Consider the following 23384-nt stretch of genomic DNA (forward strand, 5'->3'; position numbering starts at 1 on the left):
GAGAGAGCGCATGCGCGCAAGAGAGAGAAAGTAACTTTGTATATGATGTTAGGTAGTGACAAGGACTGTTTAGAAAATGAAGGGGGAGTGATTGGAAGTGACAGGGCTGATTTTAGATAGGGAGGTCAGGTAGCCTCTTGAACATGGTCCTTTGAACAGGGACTTGAATAAGTAAGGGAATGGACTCGTGAACAGCCAGTGCCAAGGCCTCATGGTAGGACCTCCTAGCACTCAAGGAGTAGCGAAGCCACTGAGGCTGGAGCACAGTGAACAAAACGCATAAGAGGCTTACAGGGTCAGGCAGGTTGTCAGGGACAAGTCACTTAGGTCTTTGGATTGTATTCTAGGTGTGGCAGAAAGCCCATGGAAGGGAATGACATGCTCAGATGGGGAAAGGATTGCTCTGGTTAAGGTGGAGGCACTGGGTGGAAGCAGGGAGATAATTAGGCAGGTACTGCAATAGTAAAATGATTGGACTTAAGATGAGGTTTTTTAAACATTTTTTCAAGATGTATTTTCAATGTGGAGTTGACAGGATTTGTTCAAGGACTGGGTAGAAGGAACAGGAGAAAAAAAGAGAAATCAAGGATAAATATGGTAGAATCAAATCATTTTTAGGAACATAATGATTACAGAAAGGAACTATTTAACATTAACTTGTAAGGTAAGAATTAATCTTATTCTTTTATACAGTAGTATTAAAAATGTAGATATACTTGGTGATTTAGAAAGTATCTGTACATGCCTTAATAGACAAGGGAACAGCTCTAGAATATCTGGTTTTACAAAACTGCTGCTGCTGATTTTTGATATGCTTTGAAAAATCTTTCGTGTGATTTTTTTTCTCCTAACATTGAGATTCCAGTTACATAAAGTCTACTGGTTAGGGTTACATTTTGCAAGGGATAAAGAAGAGCTGAGATTAAGGAGATATGCCCCTCAATTCTTCACTCTTGTAAAAATCAAAACTGTGACATAATTTTAGCAAAACAGTAAGCCAACAAATAATTTTAAAGTACAGATAACCTCATAACAAGGAGTTTACCAAGTTAACACTCATATTTAACAAACCTTTAACCACACTGCTTTCAGCATATTTATAACATGTACTTTTATTCTTCTGAAACCCTACTTTGAAAGAGGGACCAAACACATTTTCCTACTTCAGGGGCCTCCATTAACAACTTTTTTGGGAACAGTTAGATGTACAGTGAGAACAGCTAGTCTCTTTGCTCATCTCTAACAGAAGGAGGCAGGCACAAAGGGTGCAGAGACCTGCCTCTGGGATCAGAGAAGGCACTTAGAAGCAGCACCTTGCCTGGACACCTCCATGGCCACAGGAGGAACAAGCCTCCCGGAGAGCTGCAGTCTTCAGTGCAGGAGACGGACGAGACAAGACACAACCACAGACACTGTCTCGCGTTTATTCACACAAAGGAGTACGAATCGGTACAAATAATAAACATTGCTTTAAATACAAATAAATAGCTCTGGTTTCTAAAGGAAACAACTCTAGATAATCCAAAGTTAAGTATTTTCTAAGTTCCTATTAAAAATAGAAGACTATTTATTTTGCATTAAGTCCTATTCCACCATAGCTCTTAGAGGACCTCAAGGGTAAAATGGTGAATTCTACATTCTTAGAGAAGTCACCAGAAAAATGGGAGATAATGCTCCCACTTCCCTGAACTATCCCCCAAACAGAAAGAGAGTTACTTGCATCTTACACTGAGCTCTTGAGTTTTGCAGGCAGAATAACACTAAACGATATCTGAAAAGTTTTAGCTTGGGAAAGGTGACAGGAATTTCTCTGAACCCCTTCTGTGAATTACAACACTACACTATGCTGAAGTTTTGGTTCAAGTGTCTTAAATTCATTTCTGCTCATAGGAAGACTTAAGCTCCTACAATGAGAGCCTCCTCTCGCTGGGAACAATGACAGTAAACAGTTGTAATCGCTGAGTGGCACCTTGAGTAACAAAATGATTTCATGCTGAAGAAGCAATGGTGCTCCCCAGTGAAACAGCCTGTCCACCTGGCACCAAAATGACCAACCAGCAGTGCTGACAGGAACAGACTCCCAGATCGGCGGTTGTTCTTCCTCTGCTGTTATACTCAAAGTGTTCAAAGTGGCAAAAAATATCTGAGAAGTAGGTTCTACAAATGAAGAATTATTTTAAAGTCATGCAATCTTTCAAGCCTTTATAAACCACATAAAACATGAGGTCATTGCAATCTTGGTGCCAGAGCAGTGTCTGCTCCACTGACTTTCCGTGTCCACTGTGTGTCCCCATCGCACCCCACACGAGACAATTTCTTCTACTCAGACCCCTACACAGTTATTAATAAAGGTAAGGTATAAGTTTGATAGAGAATCAATATAGCAATGTTTAAGTTTTCAAAGATATCTGCTTTTCTATTTAGATTGATCATGATATAATTCCAAACAGAACATTCTCATGCTATTAAAACAATCTCATGCAATAAATGCAACTTTAAAAGTCCCACACTAATAATGACATTTGGTATTATAGAAGGCAGGATTATTTAGATTTTTTAAAAAAATGATCACGATAGAATACAAGCTGGATTTTCAAACAGGACTTCTGCTGTGGTACAAAATGCTAAATTTCGGTCTACAGTTTTGTCGACGCAAACACTTTTAAAAGATATACACCATGTTTTCCTAATTGGGATTTTGAAACAATAAGCATAATTCTTTAACAGATTACCACAACATTTGCTCAAAGAACCAGCTCTTTTTGCCAAGAACTTTTTCTTTTCAGTCCAGTTGGAGGGATTTCCATAGAAAATTCTGGAACAGCAGTTTCGAGCATGATTCAAAATTTCTTACTTCCCTCCCTTGTTTTTTTACTTTTTCTTTATGTTGTAAAGACAACTGAGCACAGAAAAAAATTTTTTTTAAAGACAGCTCTTAATAAATTAAGTTTCCTGATTTGAATGATAACGTTCTTTGTCTTTGCCTTTCTTTCTGGCACACTATATGTTTCTGGAGTTACAAATCCAAACAAACGAGCCAACTAGAGCATCCCAGCATTCAAGTCACAGTTTTGGATAAAATCCTATTTATTCTGGATGATGCTCAATTCCACACATACTTCAGGGAAGAAACATCCATAAGAAGGACATCCAAAAATGTTATGTTACCAAACGCTAACATGTGACTGCTCTGTCGGGTAGTACTGTTCACAGCTACAAGTACAAAGGCAGAGGGTCTCAGGTGTGGAGAGCAGTCATTCATAACCATCATCTTCGAGATTTCCAAGCTGTTCGAGAATAAGGAGTAGTCCTTTTTTTATCTGGTGGCTTGAAGTAGGAATAAACAGGCGCTGCTGGATATTCTGCATCAGGATTTTCTGCCATCATTTTCAGCTTTGCTTCGATGGCTTTGATCTTTGCAGTGACACTGGAAAAAGGACAGCAGAGCATCAGAGTGGGCCTGCATACATTCAAGAGAATACCTATGTATTTCATCTTCTTTGTGGCTCTCAGGCATATCAGAGAAACAACAAGACACTCAAACACAAACATACAAACATTTCATAGAAAACAGGACTTCCCACAAGCCGTTGGGTGCAGCCAATAAATAAATAAATAAGAACAACAAAAGGAATACAGTTTTATTTGGGAGAAAAAAACCCCCACAAAAATAACTGTTTTTATTTTAGGAAACAGATCAAGGGTGAAACATCTATTAAGCTTTTTCTGTAAGACACTGTTAGGAATACTTTGTATATTATTACACTTAAACCTCAGACACCAACACTGTTCAGCATCTTAGTACCTGCAGACAGTAGGCCCTCAAAGATAATTTGTACAGGGATTGAAAGCAGAGTCTGAGAGAGAGATGTATACTCCCATGCTCATGGTAGCATTATTCACAACAGATAAACTGCGGAAGCAACCCAGGTGTCTACTGAAGTAAGAATAGATAAACAAAATGTGGTAGACACATAAGCTCCAATATGGAAGAACCTGGAGGACGCTATGCTAAGTGAAACAAACCAGTCACAAAAAAGACAAATACTGTATGATTCTACTTAAATGAAATACTTGAGAGAGCAGTCAAAATCAGAGACAGAAAGTGGAATGATGGTTGCCAGGGACTTGGGGGAGGTGGGAATGGGGAGTGATTGTTTAATGTGTACAGAGCTTCAGTTTTACGAGAGAGAAAGAATTATGGAGCTGGATGGTGGTGATTGTTGTACATTATGAATGTACTTAATACCACTGAACTGTACACTTAAAAATGGTTAAGATGGTAAATGCTGTATTATGTGTAAATGTATATTATTTACCACAATAAAAATGGAAGAAATAATTCATGTAGGTTACATTCTTCATTTGCAGACAAAGAAAAAAAGGCATAGAAAGGTTAGTGCCCATAGCTAGTAAGTGGCAGAGCTGAGATTTGAATAGAGCTGGACTCCAGAGCCATACTATGAACTCTTTCTTATACAGTACCACCTTCTGAATCATTGAATAATAATGGAAAAAACATCCCTGAAATCATACGAAGTCCCTTTTTACTGACAAATGTGTGTTTAGGCTATCATTTACAGAGCACTTACAATGAGCCAGGAAGTGTGCCCAGCATTTTACTTATACTGTTTCTAATCCTTGCAACAATATTTCGAGGGACCACATTTTTGTTGTTGCTGTTCAGTCCCCAAGTCGTGTCCAACTCTTTGCGACCCCATGAACTTCAGTACACCAGACTTCTCTATCCATCGCTATCTCCCCGAGTTTGATCAAACTCATGTCCACTGAGTCAGTGATGCCATCCAACCATCTCATCTTCTATTGCCCCCTTCTCCTCTTGCCCTCAAATTTTCCCCAGCATCAGGGTCTTTTCCAATGAGTCAGTTCTTCGCATCAGGTGGCCAAAGTATTGGAGTTTCAGCTTCAGCATCAGTCCTTGCAATGAATATTCAGGGTTGATTTCCTTTAGGATTGACTGGTTTGATCTCTGTGCAGTCCAAGGGACTCTCAAGAAACTTCTCCAGCATCACAGCTCAAAAATGTCAACTCTTTGGCACTCAGCCTTCTTTATGGTCCAACTCTCACATATGACTACTAGAAAAACCATAACTTTGACTACACGGACCATATTTTATAGATAAACAAATGCAGAAGGGTAGTGATTCAACCAAAGTTCACATAGCTAACAAATCGTGGAGCCAGGATTCAAGCCCAGTTTATCATCACAGGCCTTGCTTTTTCCTCTTCATTAGGCTGGGAGCTGAGTAGCCATGTATTAGAGAGAAGGGATGAGGAGACACTGTGGAAGCTGTGAGGCATTTCCTTCTGATCAAGGACACCACTATCCCTAGGTCAGAATGCAACACACTCAACTAGAGTATTTTTTGGCTTATGGCTTCCTTTAGTTTCCACTTTGACTCTGTCAATAGTCTACAGTCAGGGATAGAAACTTGGGAGGGAATGTATACATAGCCTTTAAGAAATCCTCAAAAAGCACATATCTGCATATACTCAAGATTTTACATGGGCAATGTAAAATTAAAAAACTTAGTTGCCATAAAAAAGAACTCTGAAGTCTCACTGAGATGCATTCCACACCTTTTCCATTAATGGAAAATTTAACAGCCAGCCATCCGTTCTGTATGGGTCCCAGGGAAAACAACCTTCTCTAATTAGGTATAGATGTTAATCAAAACACGTAAGCTGAGGTTCTCTGGATTAAAAGATAAATGGAAAACACCAGGCTAGATTATTTAGTAAAAAGAACAAAGAGTGAAGGAAACGAAAGGCATTCACAGTACCATGATCACCAAGCATCAGTGCAGTCGTCTGTTCCCAAGAGGAGTTAGATTTACAAAAACCTCCACGAAACCAGTGACTGACGAGGTTTAATCTTACGGGGAAAATAGGACAGCGGAAATAAGCTCCCAGTGAACTTAGTGAAGTTATTAGTTAAAAAAAATTGGGGGAGTACAAAATAAAGCAGCATAAAAGTAAGAAAACATCAATGATATTAGACAAATTGGTAACTATAAAATTAACTATCAATTTTATTACTCCTGGAAACATTTCAGGATCACCCCTCCTTGCAGTTTAATGAGATGCTTGTAAATCTCTTCTGTTTGGTGCAGATAATATACAGAAAAGTTTTTTTTTTTTTTACCCTAACCCTCTGTCCAAACAGATATCACTTTCCTGACTCTATGACGTGTTGATTTCAGATGCATATGAGAGGCTGGTGCTCTTTCACACATCTTTCCCTTTCTCGGAGCAGGTGTTAGAATTGCAGTCCTGTACTGACAGCCTGGAGCTTCTTGCAAGCAGTAACTGAAAGACTGAATTCTCAAGTTCAGTAAACCTGGCTTTGAATCTGTACTCTGCTATTTTCAACCTGTGTGATATTGGCCAAGATACCTCCCTAAACTTCAGTTTCTTCGTTTATAAAATGAATACAAAGTACTTTCACCAGAATTTTTATACTTCAGTGACATACAACATGTAAAGTGTTTAGCACAGAGCCTGCTTCATAGTAAGCTCCAAAAATCTCAGCTTTTGTTCTTGTTAACATTTCTCCCTAGGCTATCGTGCAAAGTCAGCCCCTCTACTTCTGCTCACCCTTAACTTCCCCTTTCTTTATTCAACCCTCAACTCCTTCTGTTTTGAATTAACTCCAAGGAAGTAACTGACAATTTGTAGGTACTGGAACCAAAACTGTTACATTTGCTGAAATGGTAGATAAAATTAAAGTGCTGCAAACCCAAATTCTGTATAAAGGAACTCATAGTTGGGGAGGAATTAGTGTATAATGACAAACGTTGAAGATAATCAAGGCCTTATTAAAATGCTTGTTTTATAGCAAGGACTGTATCTGATTTACCTCTGTGTTCCCAGTGCCAAGTATAATAGCTGGTATGTGGTAGGTATACCCAGCCTCTTTTGTGTGTATGAACTGTGTAAACAGCTGGTACACACTCTTGTGGGTATGGAGGGAGGTGACATTCTGGAGACTAACTGCACACATCTCTCAGCATGGCAAAAGTTAGTAGGCTCCACTCTAAAGGGTCTGTAGGGTTTCTAGTGCCAGAATGAAGAAATGGCTCCAGCTCTTGCAATACTTGTGTCTTCCTACAGGACACCTTCTTACCTTAGGTTAGACTGCGCAGGCTCAGTGCTTGAGGACGGCTCAAGACTAATTGGAAGGATCTTATCATTCTTGTTATGATCGTATCTCTGAAAGTAAGAAAAAAGGCAAATTACCCCACTCAGGCAGAAACCAGCCCTTTACTGTAATACATGTGTTCAGAAATCCTAATCTTATCAGTGTATCCTTAGACAGCATGTGTGTTCAGTCTCTCAGTCATGTCTGACTCTTTGTGACCATGTGGAGACTGTAGCCTACCATGCTCCTCTGTCCATGGGTTGTCACCAGGCAAAAATACTGGAGAGGGTTGCCATTTCCGCCTCCAGGGGATCTTCCCAACCCAGACAATCAAATCCAAGTCTTCCGCGTTGGCAGGTAGATTCTTTACCACTAAGCCACCAGGGAAGCCCATTGTTAGATTGTTTCTAGACAATCTTAGGTCTGCTTTGTGTTCAGAATTAATGCAGAAGTCCAGCTTTAGCATAAAGGTCATAAACATAGAAAAAGAAATTTAGATGAGGCTTCCCATCTACCCAATAATCCTCCTCATTTGGTGGAGAAAGAATTTCAACCTCTAAATTCAGAGACGGTACAGCTACACAGCAGGAATGCCCTCTCACGTTCTGATTCTGTCACATGTCACTTCTTCCAATAGTTATTTCGCTTTATTCCAAGCATTTTAAAGTTTTGCTTGATTGCTGCAAAGTAACAACGATAACATTCAACTCTTCACAGGTTTATGTGGAGAAGAGAACTAGTAATGGCTTTCAGCCACTGATACAGAAAACATTCTCCAGGAAAGTACAGTTTATTTGATGTCAGATAATTATATACTTCTTTTAAAGAGCAATCAGGAGTCTCTGGTCAGAAAGACATGCAGGATGAGAAGATGATAGCCAGTCTGGCAAATGAGACTTGATTTTCTTTTGAATAAAAAAGCATTTAGAAATTTTCCTTGTTGTTTCTATTTTTAAGGTGATGGATCCTGGAAACTGAGAAGGCTCTGTGATTACCTGAAATCCTGAAATACTCAAAAAGATCCGAATTGTCTGCAATCTGTTTTTGAGCTTCGACACTGAACTCGAATGTCTTTATTTTGGTGACTCTTTTCTGGGGAGCTTGCTGGGTGGAGTCTCTGATCAAGCATTACGGTCGTTTATAAAGACTGAGGCTCCGAATCTGGCTGTAACAAACCTCTGCAGGCAGGTCTGTTAAGACCACAGTGCAGGAAGTAGAGAAGCAACTCTGTGGATTGCTCCAGTGTAAACGCATACTTCACCTGTGCTGGCTGAAACAGAATACCATTCTTTCCTTCTTTTTTCTTTTTCAATGGTTGTAGCTTTTCCAGCACATTTTCCCAAGAGAATAACTAGGAGATGAACACGGCAGTTTACCACTGCTTGGGCCTTGGAGTCAATACAGGCATTGCAAATCCCACAAATAACTCTCAAAATCTCTCGAGTAAGGAAATGCCAGTGCTTTAAGCACTCTTACAAACTACCCATTTCTCAAGTATTTAGCATAAACAATTCAAACTTGCCACAGAACTGAGAGGCTGGGAAGAGTCTAATAATGCCTAAAGCAACTAATTTAAAAAATAAATACATTTTTTCCTCTAAAGAACTCCTACCAAAAATAAATAAATAAATGATAGAGGTCTGAGTAGACAAATCAGTCACATGGAAAAATCAATCAAAAACAGAATCTGTGGGTATGTGGAGGGAAACGGCGAAGGAACTTAATCCCTCCTGAGATGTTTCTCAAAAGAAAAATCTGGAAACACACATGGTGAATACAAGGAGGAGACCAGCGTGTGGTTGTTCCAGATGTGCAGAGGCTGGGATGCAAATGGGCGAGTGGACAACTGTCTTTTCAAAGCCTCATTTAGGACAAGCTGATGCAGTCTTTCTAGCCCGTTAGACTCACCTTCACTTGAGCGTGTGCCCAGCGCACCACCAGCTTCTTAGACAGGGCCAGCTTGCCGTTGAGACACTGGATGGCTTGTTCTGCTTCCTGTTCAGGAAAGGGATTAATGTCAGTAGAAGACTCAAATGTCTCACTAGCTTTGATGGCTGAATTTCTTATTGTTTTGGTAAACAAGTGGCAAAGGATTTACAAGGGGAAAAAAAAAGGCAGAATAATAAAAAGGGTCTGAGACTTTGTAAACTCACACAAAAATTTAAATCCTGCCTGGGCATGAGATTTTGTAAACCCAGTCAAACAAAAATTTAAATCTTGCCTGCCACTTATTGGCAGTATAATATTTAACAGGTCATTTCATCTCTCTGGATACTAGCTTTTTCGCCTGCAAAATATGGATACTGCTTGTTCCGAAGTGGTCAGAGGAGTCGAAGAGCACATGTAAAGAATGGAGCACATGGTGTGCACTCAACCAACGTCAGCTAACAGTGTTGTCCCTACTGGGTGATATCTTTCTACACAGTTCTGTAAGTTAGAGTAACATCTACTACGTCAAGAAAGTGTACTCCTCCTGGGGACTCTGACACTATATCCTGGACCAGGGCTGATACACCCTGAATCCAAAGTGAGCTACAGTGAAGCTACAGGGCTTCAAAGGATATGGGAGTGAAGGAAACCAGGCCGGAAAAAGCAGGAGTGAGTCAAAGAGGCTATGAGCAAGGTATCTGTGTGAGCCAATCTCTGCACCTGGCTTTCAGAGCCAGAAGTTCCCTGACCCTTTCCCCATCAGATACGGGAGCAACGAGGTTGAAAGGAATTCCTGAGGCTGGATAATAGGCACTCGAGGACATTCCCAGGAAGCCTGGCTGTACTTTTCCATCCTGCCAAGCCTCCTCCGCTCCATTTGTATCCAGGAGGCATTCGGCCAAGTGTTACCCACATTTACTGGGAGTGAAGAGCCTGTTAAGGAACAGGAAGAGGAACAAGGAGAGTCCGAGGCCTCAGCATAAAACATTCTAGTCTGGTTTTACTGGTGATTCTCTTATTCCTCTGGGTCTTACCAGTATGATATCCAACAGATATCTGAGTACCCACTGTGGGTACTCACTGGCATCTGTGCCTCACTACGGCACACAGAGTTAGAGGGACAGAGGAGATATTTTATTCTTCTTTTAAGTTTCACTTAGTGAATTAGAATTTACATGACACTATTAATTCTGTAGCATCAATAGTCATAAGACGCCAGCAGGTGATAAATAGTTTTAAAAATAATTTCCTATCTTTCTAACTTGTTCCAAAATTCATGTATCCAACAGTATTATTAAATGCCAAATATGCTTTCATATGAACCCTCACCTACTCTCTTAACTTCCTAAAAGGTAAGGAGGGTGTGTATTTTTAATTTCCATTTTTAGATGAAAACTGAGGTCAAAATAAGTTAGACTTGCCCAAAGTTAATAAATAAAAGAGCCAGAAATAATCTTTGTAACTTCCAATTTAGTGTTTTTAAACCAATATCTATCTTCAATATGACCAATGATTTTAGTGATCATGTAAAAATCCTCAACACACTCTATCATTAGGGAAGAATTAAGTATTTTAGAATACAAACTATATAGAGCACACTTTCAGTTCCCTCAAAAAAAATAAACCTTGAATAATTAGAACAATAATGTATCATTTATTGCCTATCACATTTGCAAAAATTAGAGGAAAGTTTTAAGAAATCCCTAGCACTGGTAGGGACAAATGATATTCTCAGATAGTCTCAGAACATACTGACACATTATTTCTTGAAGGCAATTTGGCAGTCATATTAAGGAAAAAATTCATGGCCTTTGTTGACACCCACTCCATTTCCATGAATACAGTAAATATTCACATAGAGCTAGAGATGTTCACCACGTTGCTTACGCATTTGGAGGTTAGATATGTAACTTATCACATATTCACAGAATAAAATATTATGCAGTCATCAAAGATGATACTGGTTAGTTTTTAAACTGAGGCCTAAATAATAAAATGTATTATAGATCAGTGAATTTTTACATCTATCTATAGCTACACCAGTGAAACCACAATATGATACAGAATGTTATCTTGATGGGTACCGGATGACAGGAAAAATTTTAATTTACTTTCAGTGGTAAATAGGATACATGATCCTATTTGTGTGTTAAAAGCTGTACATGTGTTCTTTTAAATTGTGCACATGTGTTTTTGTCATTTTATGTATATGTGTGTGTGAATGTGAAGAAAGAAGAGACTAGAAAGATATATAACTAAATATTGAAAACTGATTATTTCTGGGTTTTAGACTAATATATGAAATTACTTATCTATATTTTATCTATAAGAAACAAGTATTACTTTTATAGGAAAAATATCCAAATACAATTATCATTAGTGAAACAGAAACTAGGCAACATTCTCACATATCACTAATAGTCACAGAACTATAAACAGTGTCTCTATATTAAGTAACATTCAAATTCAAGTCCTTTATCAATGCATGTCCACTCTCAGGACTACATTTTAACAGTAGATCGTGGACACACCACGGTTGAAGCTGGCGCTCTCTTTTTCTGTATATATTCAAACTTGTCCACATTTATTCGGAGATGTTGAGGAGGAGGATACATTTTTAAGAAATCAAAATAAAAGAGAGTTTGTGGGTGGCTCACCACAGACAGGGAGGGTTTCTGCACCATGGGGCCAAACTCTGAAAGAAAAGGCAGCTTTGTTGGCCAGCCACGAAAGAACCAAACAAAAGAGAACAGGGAGGAGGACATCCATGTGCTTAGTGTGGGTACCCCAGAGCATCTGGCCAGGAAAGTAGGTCAGCCGCCTCAGCCTGCCAGCCGGTCAAGGGCAGACTTTGAAAGCTGGCCGCTAACTCAGCTGCTGACTGAGGGTCTCCTTGAGGACTCAGAGCCCAGCATATGGGGGCGAGTCAGACATGGCTCCTGCCCACAAGGAACTGCTATTCGAGCAGTCAGGAGGGCTGCAAAGATTAACTACAAGAGGCTAAGCACTGGGCAAGGGGGAGAAGTTCAGCTACCTGCTTAGTTTCAAAGTTGACGAAACAGTACCCTCGAGGCTGTCCCTCCAGAGCACCTGACTTGTGGAAGAGGAAGTCGAACTGCTTCACCGTGCCAAACTTCTGCAGCAGCCTGAGGAGATGGTATCTGTGGAGAAAGAACAGCCCCTGAGACGCTCTGGGAGTCTGGTTGCCACTCAGCCTGAGTGCAAGATAAAAGCAGGAGATAATTTACCCCAGGGACAAAAACCTCACCCCCCACCGCCACCCCCACCCCCCTTGCCGGCTCTCCTCCAAACTGCACCATTAGTTTATCTGGCAAGCAGAGTTGTTTGCCTCTATTTGGAATGGGAACTAGAATTGTCATGGCTCTGTGTCTGTCCAGCACAAAAATACCAAACAAACAAACAAACAAAAAAACCACACCTAACAAACAGCTGTCTGGCCGACAAGCACCATTTGTTTTGTTTTTTTTTTTTTTAGGAGAAAAGTTCAAAAATAGTGTCGATTTATTTATTTTTAATTTCTTGGCAATGACACAGTATTTGTGAATAACTGTAACTCCATCAGAAACACACACCCACACTCCCAAAGCCAAAGCCAACCCTACCTCAAAAATAAACAAAGTAACACTCATTCACACAAACAAGAAAACAATCCGGAAGACTTCCCCATTGGATCTCACAGTAAATCATGAGTTCCCACTTGTACTTGAGACAAACTCTGCCAAAAGCCAAACCACAGCGAGTGGCACTTCCGTAAGTGCTTGAGAGTCTCTACCCCTGATGCGACTCAATGAAAGGACCATGTAGAACCACAACATGATGGAGGCCAAGAGTTTCCAGCCCTGATGCAACTGAACCACAGGACCATGTGGAACTGCAACATGATGGAGGGCGGTCTCACATGAGCAGGGGAACCTGTGCTTAGTCGCTCAGTTGTGTCCTATTCTTTGCGACCCCATGGACTATAGCCCACCATGTTTCTCTGTCCACGGGGATTCTCCAGGCCAGAACACTGGAGTGGGTTGCCAAGCCCTCCTCCAGGGGATCTTCCCAACCCAGGGATCCAACACAGGTCTCCCACACTGCAGGCAGATTCTTTACTGTCTAAGCCACCAGGAAAGCCCAAGAATACTAGAGTGGGTAGCCTATCCCTTTTCTATGGAATCTTCCTGACCCAGGAATTGAACTGGGTGCATTGCAGGCAGATTCTTTACCAGCTGAGCTACCAGGGAAGGCCTGGAATCTGGCCGGTCCTATAGATCATCCCACTGTGGGTAACTCCCCAACCTCTGCTGCTTTAACACAATTCATGTGTGGTTGAATAGAGAATATATATGGCCAAGGAAGACGTTTACTGCTGGCAGGAGGTTCACCCCAAGCTCTCAACTGCCACTCTGCCCCTCACCCTCTTCTTGGATTCCTTTCCCTAAAATTTATTTGGTTTCTATAGAGCTTTTAAGTTATTCAAACAGATGTGGCCTTAACAGGTTGCTGTGGCCAATCTCAATCCCGACTTCCTGTCATCTGATGTGAGGGTGAGACAAACCAACCGCTCTCCCATTTCCTTTTCCTTTGGCCTTCCTCCTGGCATCCTCCGCACTATTCAAATGGAGTCAAGGCTTTCTCTAAACAATGCTGTCCCTGTGATACTAAAAAGGTATCAACCCACATGCTAAATCTGTTATTACTGGGAATTCTACCCCACAGGGAGTCAGTAAGGCTGTTGTTACAGCCGCATTTATATTCACATTGTTTTCTAGGAGAAACTCATCAAGATTTTATTCTTGAGTAAGAATCTCCTTTGGGAGGCAGAAAGATATGAAATGGATCATAAGCTACACTAAATTTGAGACTAATGCACACCAATAAGCAAGCCCATTATCCTGGATCAGGTGCCTGACACAGTGGAGCAGGGAAGACATAATACAGGTCTTATTTTGGGACAGGATGCAAGGATCCCAAGGCATACTGTGGATATTAATCTGGTCTTTAGACCTGTTTTGAAAGAGAAAAGAACTGTAACCCTCTAGTTTCCAAATTCTTAATTCCCATCTCGATACCTCAACTGCCAGTGAGAATATATGAGGTGACTCTTTAGGGGAAAGGGAGACACCTAAAGTGCAAATTTCTGGTTTTACTTGAGTTTCTGAACATGCTTACGGCAAGGGTGAGTCTCTCAAATGCACAGACAGATGGGCTGGAAGAATCTCTCAGGGTCTTTCATTCACAGCTGCATCTTCCACTTACTACACCCATTCAAACCTTAACACAGCACCAGTTGCCATGAATGGTGGGTCAAACCTGTTTTTTTTTTAAACCACCTAAGGCCACTGTGGGCTAGTCATTTTTTCATTAGCTCCATTCTGCTTAATAGCAGGAAGGTAAGGCAATCGGCATTTCCTAGGAAATGAATTTTAATTTACTCAGGGAAAAAAAAAAAAACCTCCGACAGATTATTCTTTGAAAAGCTAACAAATGCGTTCTGCCCGAGAAGAGCGACCTTAAGATTCCAGGAACATCTGCTTAGGTCCATGTCTTTCAACTTCTCCGGGATTTCTTTTCTTGTTTGATAATTTCTTGAAATTATCGGAACACCGAAACAAAAGGAATGAAGTGTTTACTATTTTGCTTCCTGGAGATGGGGGCTGCAAGCTCTGATAGTGAAAAAAGCCTGAAGACTCTTGCTTTCACATCTGCAAGCACTTTTATCTGCTATCGGAACACAGGAGGGCCCGTTGCTCATCAGAGCCCTGCCTCACTTAATGAAATGTGGGCCCTGCAGCCCTAGGAGCTGAAGAACTGGTACACCAGTCCCACAGATACTTCTGCACCATGATTAGTGCGGTCTGAAATGGGTTTTTAAAATGGCCTTCCTGCGTGATGGCACGGAGGAAATTAATCTGTATGAACTGGATTAAGATAGACACCTCTAATGTGTCAAGAACTGTACTAGGCACTTGGACCAACTATCCAGATGAACACAGCTAGATCTCTGTCTTCAAAGACCTGACATTCTGGTTTGATGAGAGAGAGATGTAGTCAGACAATTTTAGGACAGCATGAGCTTGCACACAGAAGTATGTATGTGAGCACACAGATGAAGGGGACCTACTGCACAGAGAAGGTGGTGGTTAGTGAATGCCCTGTGCGGAGACACAACGGCGAAAAAGACTCTTACGTAGTAAGAGCGGAGGCGGACAGGCGGGCAGGGGGCTGGTCGTCAAAGACCTGTGCTAAGTGAGGGAATTTAACGCGATGCTGTAGGTACTGGGAAGTCAACAAAATGACACTGAAGATTGATTTTAATGCCCAATTTGTTTTAGAGAAAACTGTGAACTTATAGAAATTATCAGGTGGTGGGTTTCTATAGTCTACGCCCTATATGTTATTAAATGGTCTTATTTTGTTTCCAACTTGAATAAGCAAATAGTAAAGGCTGTTTCATGCAAATCAAACCACAAGCAGCAGCATGGGTCAGCATAAGAAGCAGCATGGAAATATAAGGAAAGAGCTGAGAGAATCAGGGGTGTGTTCAGGGGGAAGTATGGTTCTTACATGCTCGTGAACTTATGATCCCTCGCATTTAGCTCTGAAAGTCTACATCAGAAGGACATTTCCATCCAGGTGCCTCTCCTCTGCTTTTAAGTTTACTTAATATACCCCAGGCTGTCCTCTTCCTCCCCACAAACTATGACCCTCTCCAGCTATTCCACTGGCCAATGTGGACATGATTCTTTTCCATTTCTCAGGCAAGAAACAATGTGATCGTCTTCAGCTCTTCTTAGCTCCTCTTCAGTCATTTCCCTCATCTCTCAGACTCCACCCACTGGTCTCCAAGATCACAGTCTCTATCTGGGTGATATTAATGGAAGGTCTGTAGCTAATCAGCATCTTTGTCTTTGCCCCTCCTGTTCATCCTACCACTGGTGTCTGATTTTCCTACTAAAACATCACTTTCACTATGTCAGTCTCCTGCCAAACACCCACATGAGTCTCTTCCATTGATGCATGAAATTCAAAACTTGTCTGAATAAATTTTACAGATCCTGTCTCAATATGATGGCATTCTCTCTCTCCAACTACTATTTTCATTATCATTTAGTATTCAAATTCCCCTTTCACTAGTGGCTCAGATGGTAAAGAAAATGCCTGCAATGCAGGAGACCCGGGTTCAATCCCTGGGTTGGGAAGATCCCCTGGAGAAGGGAATGGTTGGCTACCCACTCCAGTATTTTTTCCTGGAGAATTCCATGGTTAGAGGAGCCTGGCGGGCTATAGTCCATGGGGTTGCAAAGAGTTGGATATGACTTGAGTGACTAACAAAAGACTTTAGTCTAAAAGGTCTTCCTGATGTTCTGCTGCTACTGCTAAGTCGCTTCAGTCGTGTCTGACTCTGTGCGACCCCATAGACGGCAGCCCACCAGGCTCCCTCGTCCCTGGGATTCTCAAGGCAAGAACACTGGAGTGGGTTGCCATTTCCTTCTCCAATGCATGAAAGTGAGAAGTGAAAGTGAAGTTGCTCAGTCGTGTCCGACTCTTAGCGACCCCATGGAATGCAGCCCACCAGGCTCTTCCGTCCGTGGGATTTTCCAGGCAAGAGTACTGGAGCGGGATGCCACTGCCTTCTACTCACCCAATACTGGTATTCTTTTATTTATGATTTACCCTCCATCAGGAATGTTCTTTCTTATACAATTTCAGCTGACTTTGTTCTTTCATACTTCTTATGCAGTGGCTATTACTTTGGCGTTCTATACAGTACATTTGGTATTTGAAAAAGAAAGCAGTAATTAACCCTTTCAGAAGAAACCATGGTATGGAAAATAGATAACGTCTAAAGACAGTAACTTGTTCAGCTTCTCTACTGAAGGCACTAGTAATGATGTTTAAAGTTGTTATTTTTACTCTTATGGTTAGACTGTGCCCCATAACATTTAAAATAAGTCCTTACACTGAAAAACTTAGAATAGGATGCTTTTGGTCACGACTGTCCAGTTATGTGGACTGTTAAACTGTGCAAAGATAACTAAATTAGGTGGTGGGAAATTAGTTCTATCATTAACTGCTTTCCTGAACTGAGTCAACTCTTTACCTTTCTTTACTTACAAAACAGGGAAACATTTATCTGTTCCACTTGCATCACAAGATTTCTACAAGCTTAAATAAGAGAAACTAATGAAATATTAGAGCTGGAAGACATTCAGTTGAACAGTCTCACTTTACAGGTTAAGAACTATCAGACATAGTATAGTTGAGAGGAATCGGAATGGAGTGGAATGAACAGAGGCATGCAACCTGCTATCTCCAAAACTAAGAGTATGTCATCATTCCCTTAAGTCCAGATCGTTACACAGACACTGCTGGCATGGAACATGGGCCTAAAGCAGTCGGTACTGAGGCTACAGTGTAAACAGAATATCAGAGTGCTCACAGTCAGTCAGCAATGCACCTCCTATCAGTCAGCAATGCACCTCCTATCAGTCAGCAATGCACCTCCTACTGAGAACAGGCTGATGGACATCCTACTGTAACTTGAACAGGACTCGGATTAATACCAGGCACACACATGTAGGATGAACAGAATTATTATGAAGTAAACTTTGAAAAACTTGAGTAGAAAAGGTTTTTTGCTTTAACTGCCAATCACTCATGACAGTAAATATATACCACCACTTGTCTTCTAAAAAGAAGTGAGAGAACATTTGTGTAGGAGGGACATTCAAGTCAGTATATACGATAACAGGAAGAGGGATGGGACAGAGTAGGGACTTGTGTAGGAGAGAGAGATAAGAAGGGTCTGTCAAGAGGGAAACAGCACGAACTAGGAGAGATCTGTGGTGGTGTCCAGTTAATTACAAAAACTGGAGGCTGCTCTGAAAAATTGTGTAGCATGACATCAGAACTTTTAGAGATTTGAATTCAAATAATACTTTCTGAGACTGAACTATAAGCTGGGTACCACATGCTCACACAAGTTTCAACATTTTTCAATGTTTGGGAATGACTGTACTTTAATAATTAGGCTAGGTCCATCATCACCCACCTTGAAAGGAACAGGATCTGGAAGTTTATGTACTTCAGAAATTTGGAAGAAGATCACGTATTTCTACAAGATAAGACCTACCTTACTACAATGTTAGGTTTCTTTGCTGTATAAAGTAAACCAAATGAAGCCACACCAAGCATTTGATAAATTACGACTGGTAGTTATATCTTTAAGAAGACATTTTAATAGATCAGTTTGTTTAATTGAGAAAATGTTTTAAGATAAGGAATCCATAGATGAAAGACAGTAGAAATGATCTCTGGTGATACAGAGGTAGGAACCCACAGGAGGAGCCAGCAAGGCCCTGATTTGTTGTCTGGTCCTTGATACCTTGAGTAATGGATGTAAAAAGAACAGAGATATCAGGGGAGGAGTTTTTGATACAGTGTTCCTGTTCATGCTCCAACTAAAGAAAACACTCATATACTCCTACTTATGATATAAACTGAGGTGGCAGTTGCCCATTTGAACCTTCCTGACAAGCAGCAGGATACAATTAGAACAAGAGTATCATTACAGGGAATTGCAGCCAAAACAATGGACATTGTTTCCACGCTCCAGATTTCCACTCAGACAAGCAGAGGTGGGAATGGAAACCACTCTTGGGAGCATCCTCTCACAGCTTGGGTTTTAGATGATGGAAACGGCTTCTCTGTTTAATTTCCTCATTAACTGAGAGCTTGGGCAGGTCATACATTCATCCTCAAGGCCGCAAGCCATAAAGAGATAAATGCACAGTCTATATTGAAGTGCCCTGGTGACCAAGGTACCATAATTAGGGGGCAACACATCTTAAATACCATATTTCCTAGAGGGACCCGACAACACCTACACTGAGCCAATTTGAGCTTGAGCAGGTTTAAGAAACCGAACACTGTCATGATCCTTATGTGTCAGTTTACATCTCTTTCCTCTCTCATAATCCCAACCCTTTTATACCCCTCCTCTGACCCCCAGACTCAAACAAGCAGATTCCCTTGTCTCTTCTCCCTATGCTTTTAACACCATCCCCAAGGAAGTGACTTCCAGCACTGAGGATATACCCCATGCTTGCTTTAAGCACTGACTCTGTACAGCTCAATCTACTTCCCTTTGATCTCCTGCCATCAACCATCACCAGTCCCTACTTAAGGAAAAATCTCTCAATTCTCTCTGCTAAGAGACTCCTTTCCATTACAATATCTACAATGGAAAGAGTGGGGAGTTGAGACAATTCAATCAGTTTTGTCACCATGGACAAGGCACTTCCATTTCTTGGACCTCGGTTTCATCTGCTGATAAAAGAGATGGAACAGATCAGAGGTTTTTCAAGAGTCGTCCACGGACCCCTGTAAGTGACCACCCAAGCAAGGGTGACTGTTGTCAAAAGGCACCCGGAGCACCTTGTCCTCCCTTTAATCCGAGTAGCTCTCGAGCTTTTCTTCTACATATAGGTTCTGTACTTTAACAAGAGATGGCTCCTCAGATTTAAAAACTTTGAAAAATGCCTAGCATGGCACTTGGCACACAATGGGCACTCAAATCATTCAATAAATGAATGAATGAACACCAAAGGAACTGGGGTATTTCTAAGATCCCTTATGAATTTCCTTGGTTCCATGGCTGCTTAACACGAATTAAGAGTCAAGTTGTATCTCTCTGCCTTTTTGTGAAAATACTGATACTTCTGCTTGTTCCTTCATCTGAGGTAACAAAAGTATGCCCATGGCTGGTTCTAGGATATAATTTCCTCATCAGTGGGTACAAAGATTCAAAATAGTTGAAACTAAGAGAACATCTTAGGCAAGCAGGAAAAAGAATATATGGTTCACAGGGTATTCAAGTTTGTGCCTTTGCAGTAGAAGAGTCCAAATGTTAGAAAAATGACAAGATAACAGGCTAAAACAGCATCACATTCCCTTTAAAGATAATTAAAAAATAACAGGGTCAAAATATATGCAATAGCCCTTGAAAATTCTTCTGAATATCATCACCAGGAGCATCCCAATTCTGTAGGTAATGAGTTAAGGTATCTTAGACTTACTCTGTGATTTTGGGGTCCAAGTTGCCAATCCATAACCGGTGCCCTTCCTGTAGGGAGCCCTCTGAAAGGATGGATGCATTCTCCAGGGGAAGAGTTTTGGTTTCTGCTTCCATCAATCCCTATGAAATACTAAAGGAAACGTGAACATTCAGACAGGAAAGGAGCAACACTTTGTGAACAAGAGGCTTCAAACTCAATTCAACAAACATTTACTCAAGGAGGGCATGTCCTGGGCAGCCCTTCAAAACCCTCAGTTATTCCACAACCAGGGCCCCAGCACCAGTTCCCTTGGGACAGCTCCTCCAGCAGCCAGAGAGCAAAAGCTCCCATTTTAGATGAAAGGGGTGTGGTTCTGTGTGCAGAAACTAGTTTTTTTCTTCTGAAGCCAGAGGCTGACTGGGCAGGAGGCCAAAGTCTCTGTTGCGACATGATACACCAGGTCAACAACTGTCACCCAAAATACTTGGAAACCACCAGAAAGAGTCTTAATGACACTTAAGAGAATGGGTACGGAAGAACAACAGTAAGTAATCAATTAGCTCTTATAATGTTTAATATTTTGGGAGACACCGGGAAGAAGAGACTAACTTTCTCCTTAGTTGTTCCAGTCCCCCCATTTACTAGTTCTGCAAACTTGGGCAAGTTACTTAACCACTTGGTGCCTCAGTTTCCTCATCTGTAAAATTGGGATAATCAAGAGCTGTGAGGATTCACTGAGATGGTACACCAAAAACATTAAGAACAAGTCATGGCACCTAGGGAAGCATTCAATTAATTTTACCTTAAATTATTACTAGGTTTAGTTCCTGAAATGTCTCATTGCACAGTCACAAAAGGAGGATGAGGGTTATGATGAAGACAGTAATGGAAAGAGCAAGAACCTTGAGCTCAGAAAGCTGGGTTTCAACTTTTGGTTTTTCCAATAGGAAGCCACTTCTCTCTTAGCTTCAGTCTCCTCATCTCTACATAACACACCTCACCCTGCTCATAACTTAAGAGTTGTTGAGAAGACCAAAAATGAGACCACAGACATAAAATCAAGCTTTATTGTATAATATGGCAGAGAAAGAAAAAAATAAAAGGACTGGGAAGATGGAAGGCTGTGCCAGACTTCAGAACTCCCTGGTACAGAAAATGTGTCATATAAAACCAGGAGGGCCTCCGAGATCAGTGCTGCATCTTAATAACAACTGCTGACATATCAAACATTGCCATTACCTTTTATTTATATCAGCACAGCTTATGCAGGCTAGCACACAGTAAGCCTACAGTAACCTTCAGGTAATTGTTTGTTAAAGGTGTCTATCTACCCCACACAGGGGTTCCCTGGTGGCTCAGATGGTGAAGAATCCACCTGTAATATGGGAGATCAAGTATTTGATCCCAGAATCGGAAGATCCCCTGGAGAAGGGAATGGCAACCCATCCAGTATTCTTGCTTGAAGAATTTCATCGACAGAGGAGCCTGGTGGGGTACAGTCCATGGGGTCTCAAAAGAGTCGGACATGACAGTCCATTGGGTCACAAAGAGCTGGACATGACTAACACACACACCTACACATGAGGGTGCTTTTCTTCCTCTCTCACTCACATGTTCAATCTGTTCTGTTATGTCTGTCGACTACTAACTGCTAAACCCTTGGCTATGAAAACACAGAAATGAACAAGCCACAGTTTGCTCCTTCCTGGGAGAAAGGTAAAACAGGCATAAATAGAATCCCAGGTGTGGAAACTGGAGAGGAGAAACATTCTGTTTTCTCCCTGCTTTCCTTTTCTTTTACTTTCTTACAGATCATTCATTCAAAAAATTTTTTTACATAGCCTCTATTTTCCAGGCAGTGCCTTGGTACTGGGGACAGAGCAGTGAACAAGCAGTCTCTGCGCTCTAGATGCTTATATTTGGAAGAGGAGCAGGACAAGACAAAAGCTAAATAAGTAATCAAGATGTAATTTGTGCTAAGTGCTCCAAACACAGTTAAGCAGGGGGATTTGACAAGGAGGAATGGACTACTTTAGAATTAGCGGAAAGGGAAGATGTCTGTGGGAGATGATACTTGAGATGAAACTTGAATAATAGAACCTTCTGATTTTTGCATGTCTAAAAACTGGAACAATACCAACAGGGGTTAATATCACACCAGGCAACCATTTTTAGTGGGAAGAGTGCAGGATATAGGACCAAAAGATAGGCACTCAAATCCTGGCTTTTGCACCCAGTTATTCTGTGACTTTACTAAGTCATGATCACCCCTTAAATGTCCCCCCCTTAGAAAAGTTTTTCCTCATAGAGCAGAGCATCTTGTTCGTCTCTATGATAGCTACATTTTTCTTTCCATATAATACCAGTTAAATGTGTCATATACTGTTTCATCTTTCCCTTCCCTCACTAGAATGTAAGCTACTAGAGGGCAGGGCCTTGCCTATTTTGAGGATTCCATCTCAGGCACTCAGCACACTGCCTGTCTCCTGGCTGGTGCTCAGTAGTTACCGAATGAATGAATGAAGCAAGCCACTTCTCCATTCGGAGCCTCAGATTATTCTTTCTTCCTACAAGGGGCATAATTATCCCTATCTTAAGAGTTGTTATGAGGTTTAAATACGACAACATACATGATAGCTCAGCACAGGACTTCTTACGAACGGTAAAGTATGGTAAGCGATCAGGATGGCATACGACAATCAAAATCCTTTGGGTTTGCAATGGCGACAGCCTCTTATATTAAGAGTTCACAAAACGCTTTTTCACCTACCTCCCCTCGTCCCCCGCCCCCGCTCCGCACCACGCTGACCTACAACTATCCTGGAAGCCACAAACAGTCATCTGGGGAAACTGAAGAGCAGAGAAGCAAAGGCGCTTGTTCCTAAAAAGCTAACGGTAACGGTGGGGTCAAGCCTGGAATCCCGGCTTCCCGATTCCTCGCCCGAAATTCCCAGATGCGATGGGTCATTTACTCGGCTTGTTATTTCCGGGCCAGCGGCGGGACAATCCGGGGCGGGGCCTGAGAAGCAGTCTCGTTACGGCAGCCTCCTCTAAGGAACCCCTCGCGTGGCTGGCGCTTACATGCCAGGGGCTTGCCCCGGCCAAACTCACCTCGCTATCTCGGCGTCGTCCCCTCTGTTCATGCCCCCAAAACAGGTCCCGACTCAGCGGCCCGACGGCCCTCTCAAAGCGTATACACCTCAACGCCGCAAGCTGCCAGGCCGCCC

At 41.5% G+C, this 23384-nt stretch overlaps 2 protein-coding genes across 3 annotated transcripts in view; one reads left to right on the forward strand and one right to left on the reverse strand.

Moving 5' to 3' along the window:
- Positions 1–1408: 1408 nt before the first annotated feature.
- On the reverse strand, positions 1409–23357 carry RBM18 (RNA binding motif protein 18). Of its 2 annotated transcripts, none has more exons than XM_061433436.1 (6): positions 23269–23357; positions 20179–20307; positions 12126–12252; positions 9071–9157; positions 7148–7233; positions 1409–3427 (listed from the first exon to the last, which is right to left on the reverse strand). In XM_061433436.1, exons 2-6 carry the CDS (start codon positions 20289–20291, stop codon positions 3268–3270), a joined length of 573 nt encoding a protein of 190 aa, XP_061289420.1. In that variant the 5' UTR covers positions 20292–20307; positions 23269–23357; the 3' UTR covers positions 1409–3267. The 2 variants fall into 2 exon arrangements, with proteins under 2 accessions (XP_061289420.1, XP_061289422.1); XM_061433438.1 differs by lacking the exon at positions 23269–23357 and adding an exon at positions 22967–23132.
- MRRF (mitochondrial ribosome recycling factor) overlaps positions 21800–23384 on the forward strand; it is a 56503-nt gene continuing 54918 nt past the window's right edge. Inside the window, exon 1 of the mRNA XM_061433434.1 lies at positions 21800–21873. The gene's annotated coding sequence lies outside the window, so the exon portion shown is untranslated. The remainder of the gene's footprint in view (positions 21874–23384) is intronic.

The sequence above is a fragment of the Bos javanicus genome, chromosome 11, assembly GCF_032452875.1.
Source record: "Bos javanicus breed banteng chromosome 11, ARS-OSU_banteng_1.0, whole genome shotgun sequence".
Taxonomy (NCBI): Eukaryota; Metazoa; Chordata; class Mammalia; order Artiodactyla; family Bovidae; genus Bos; species Bos javanicus.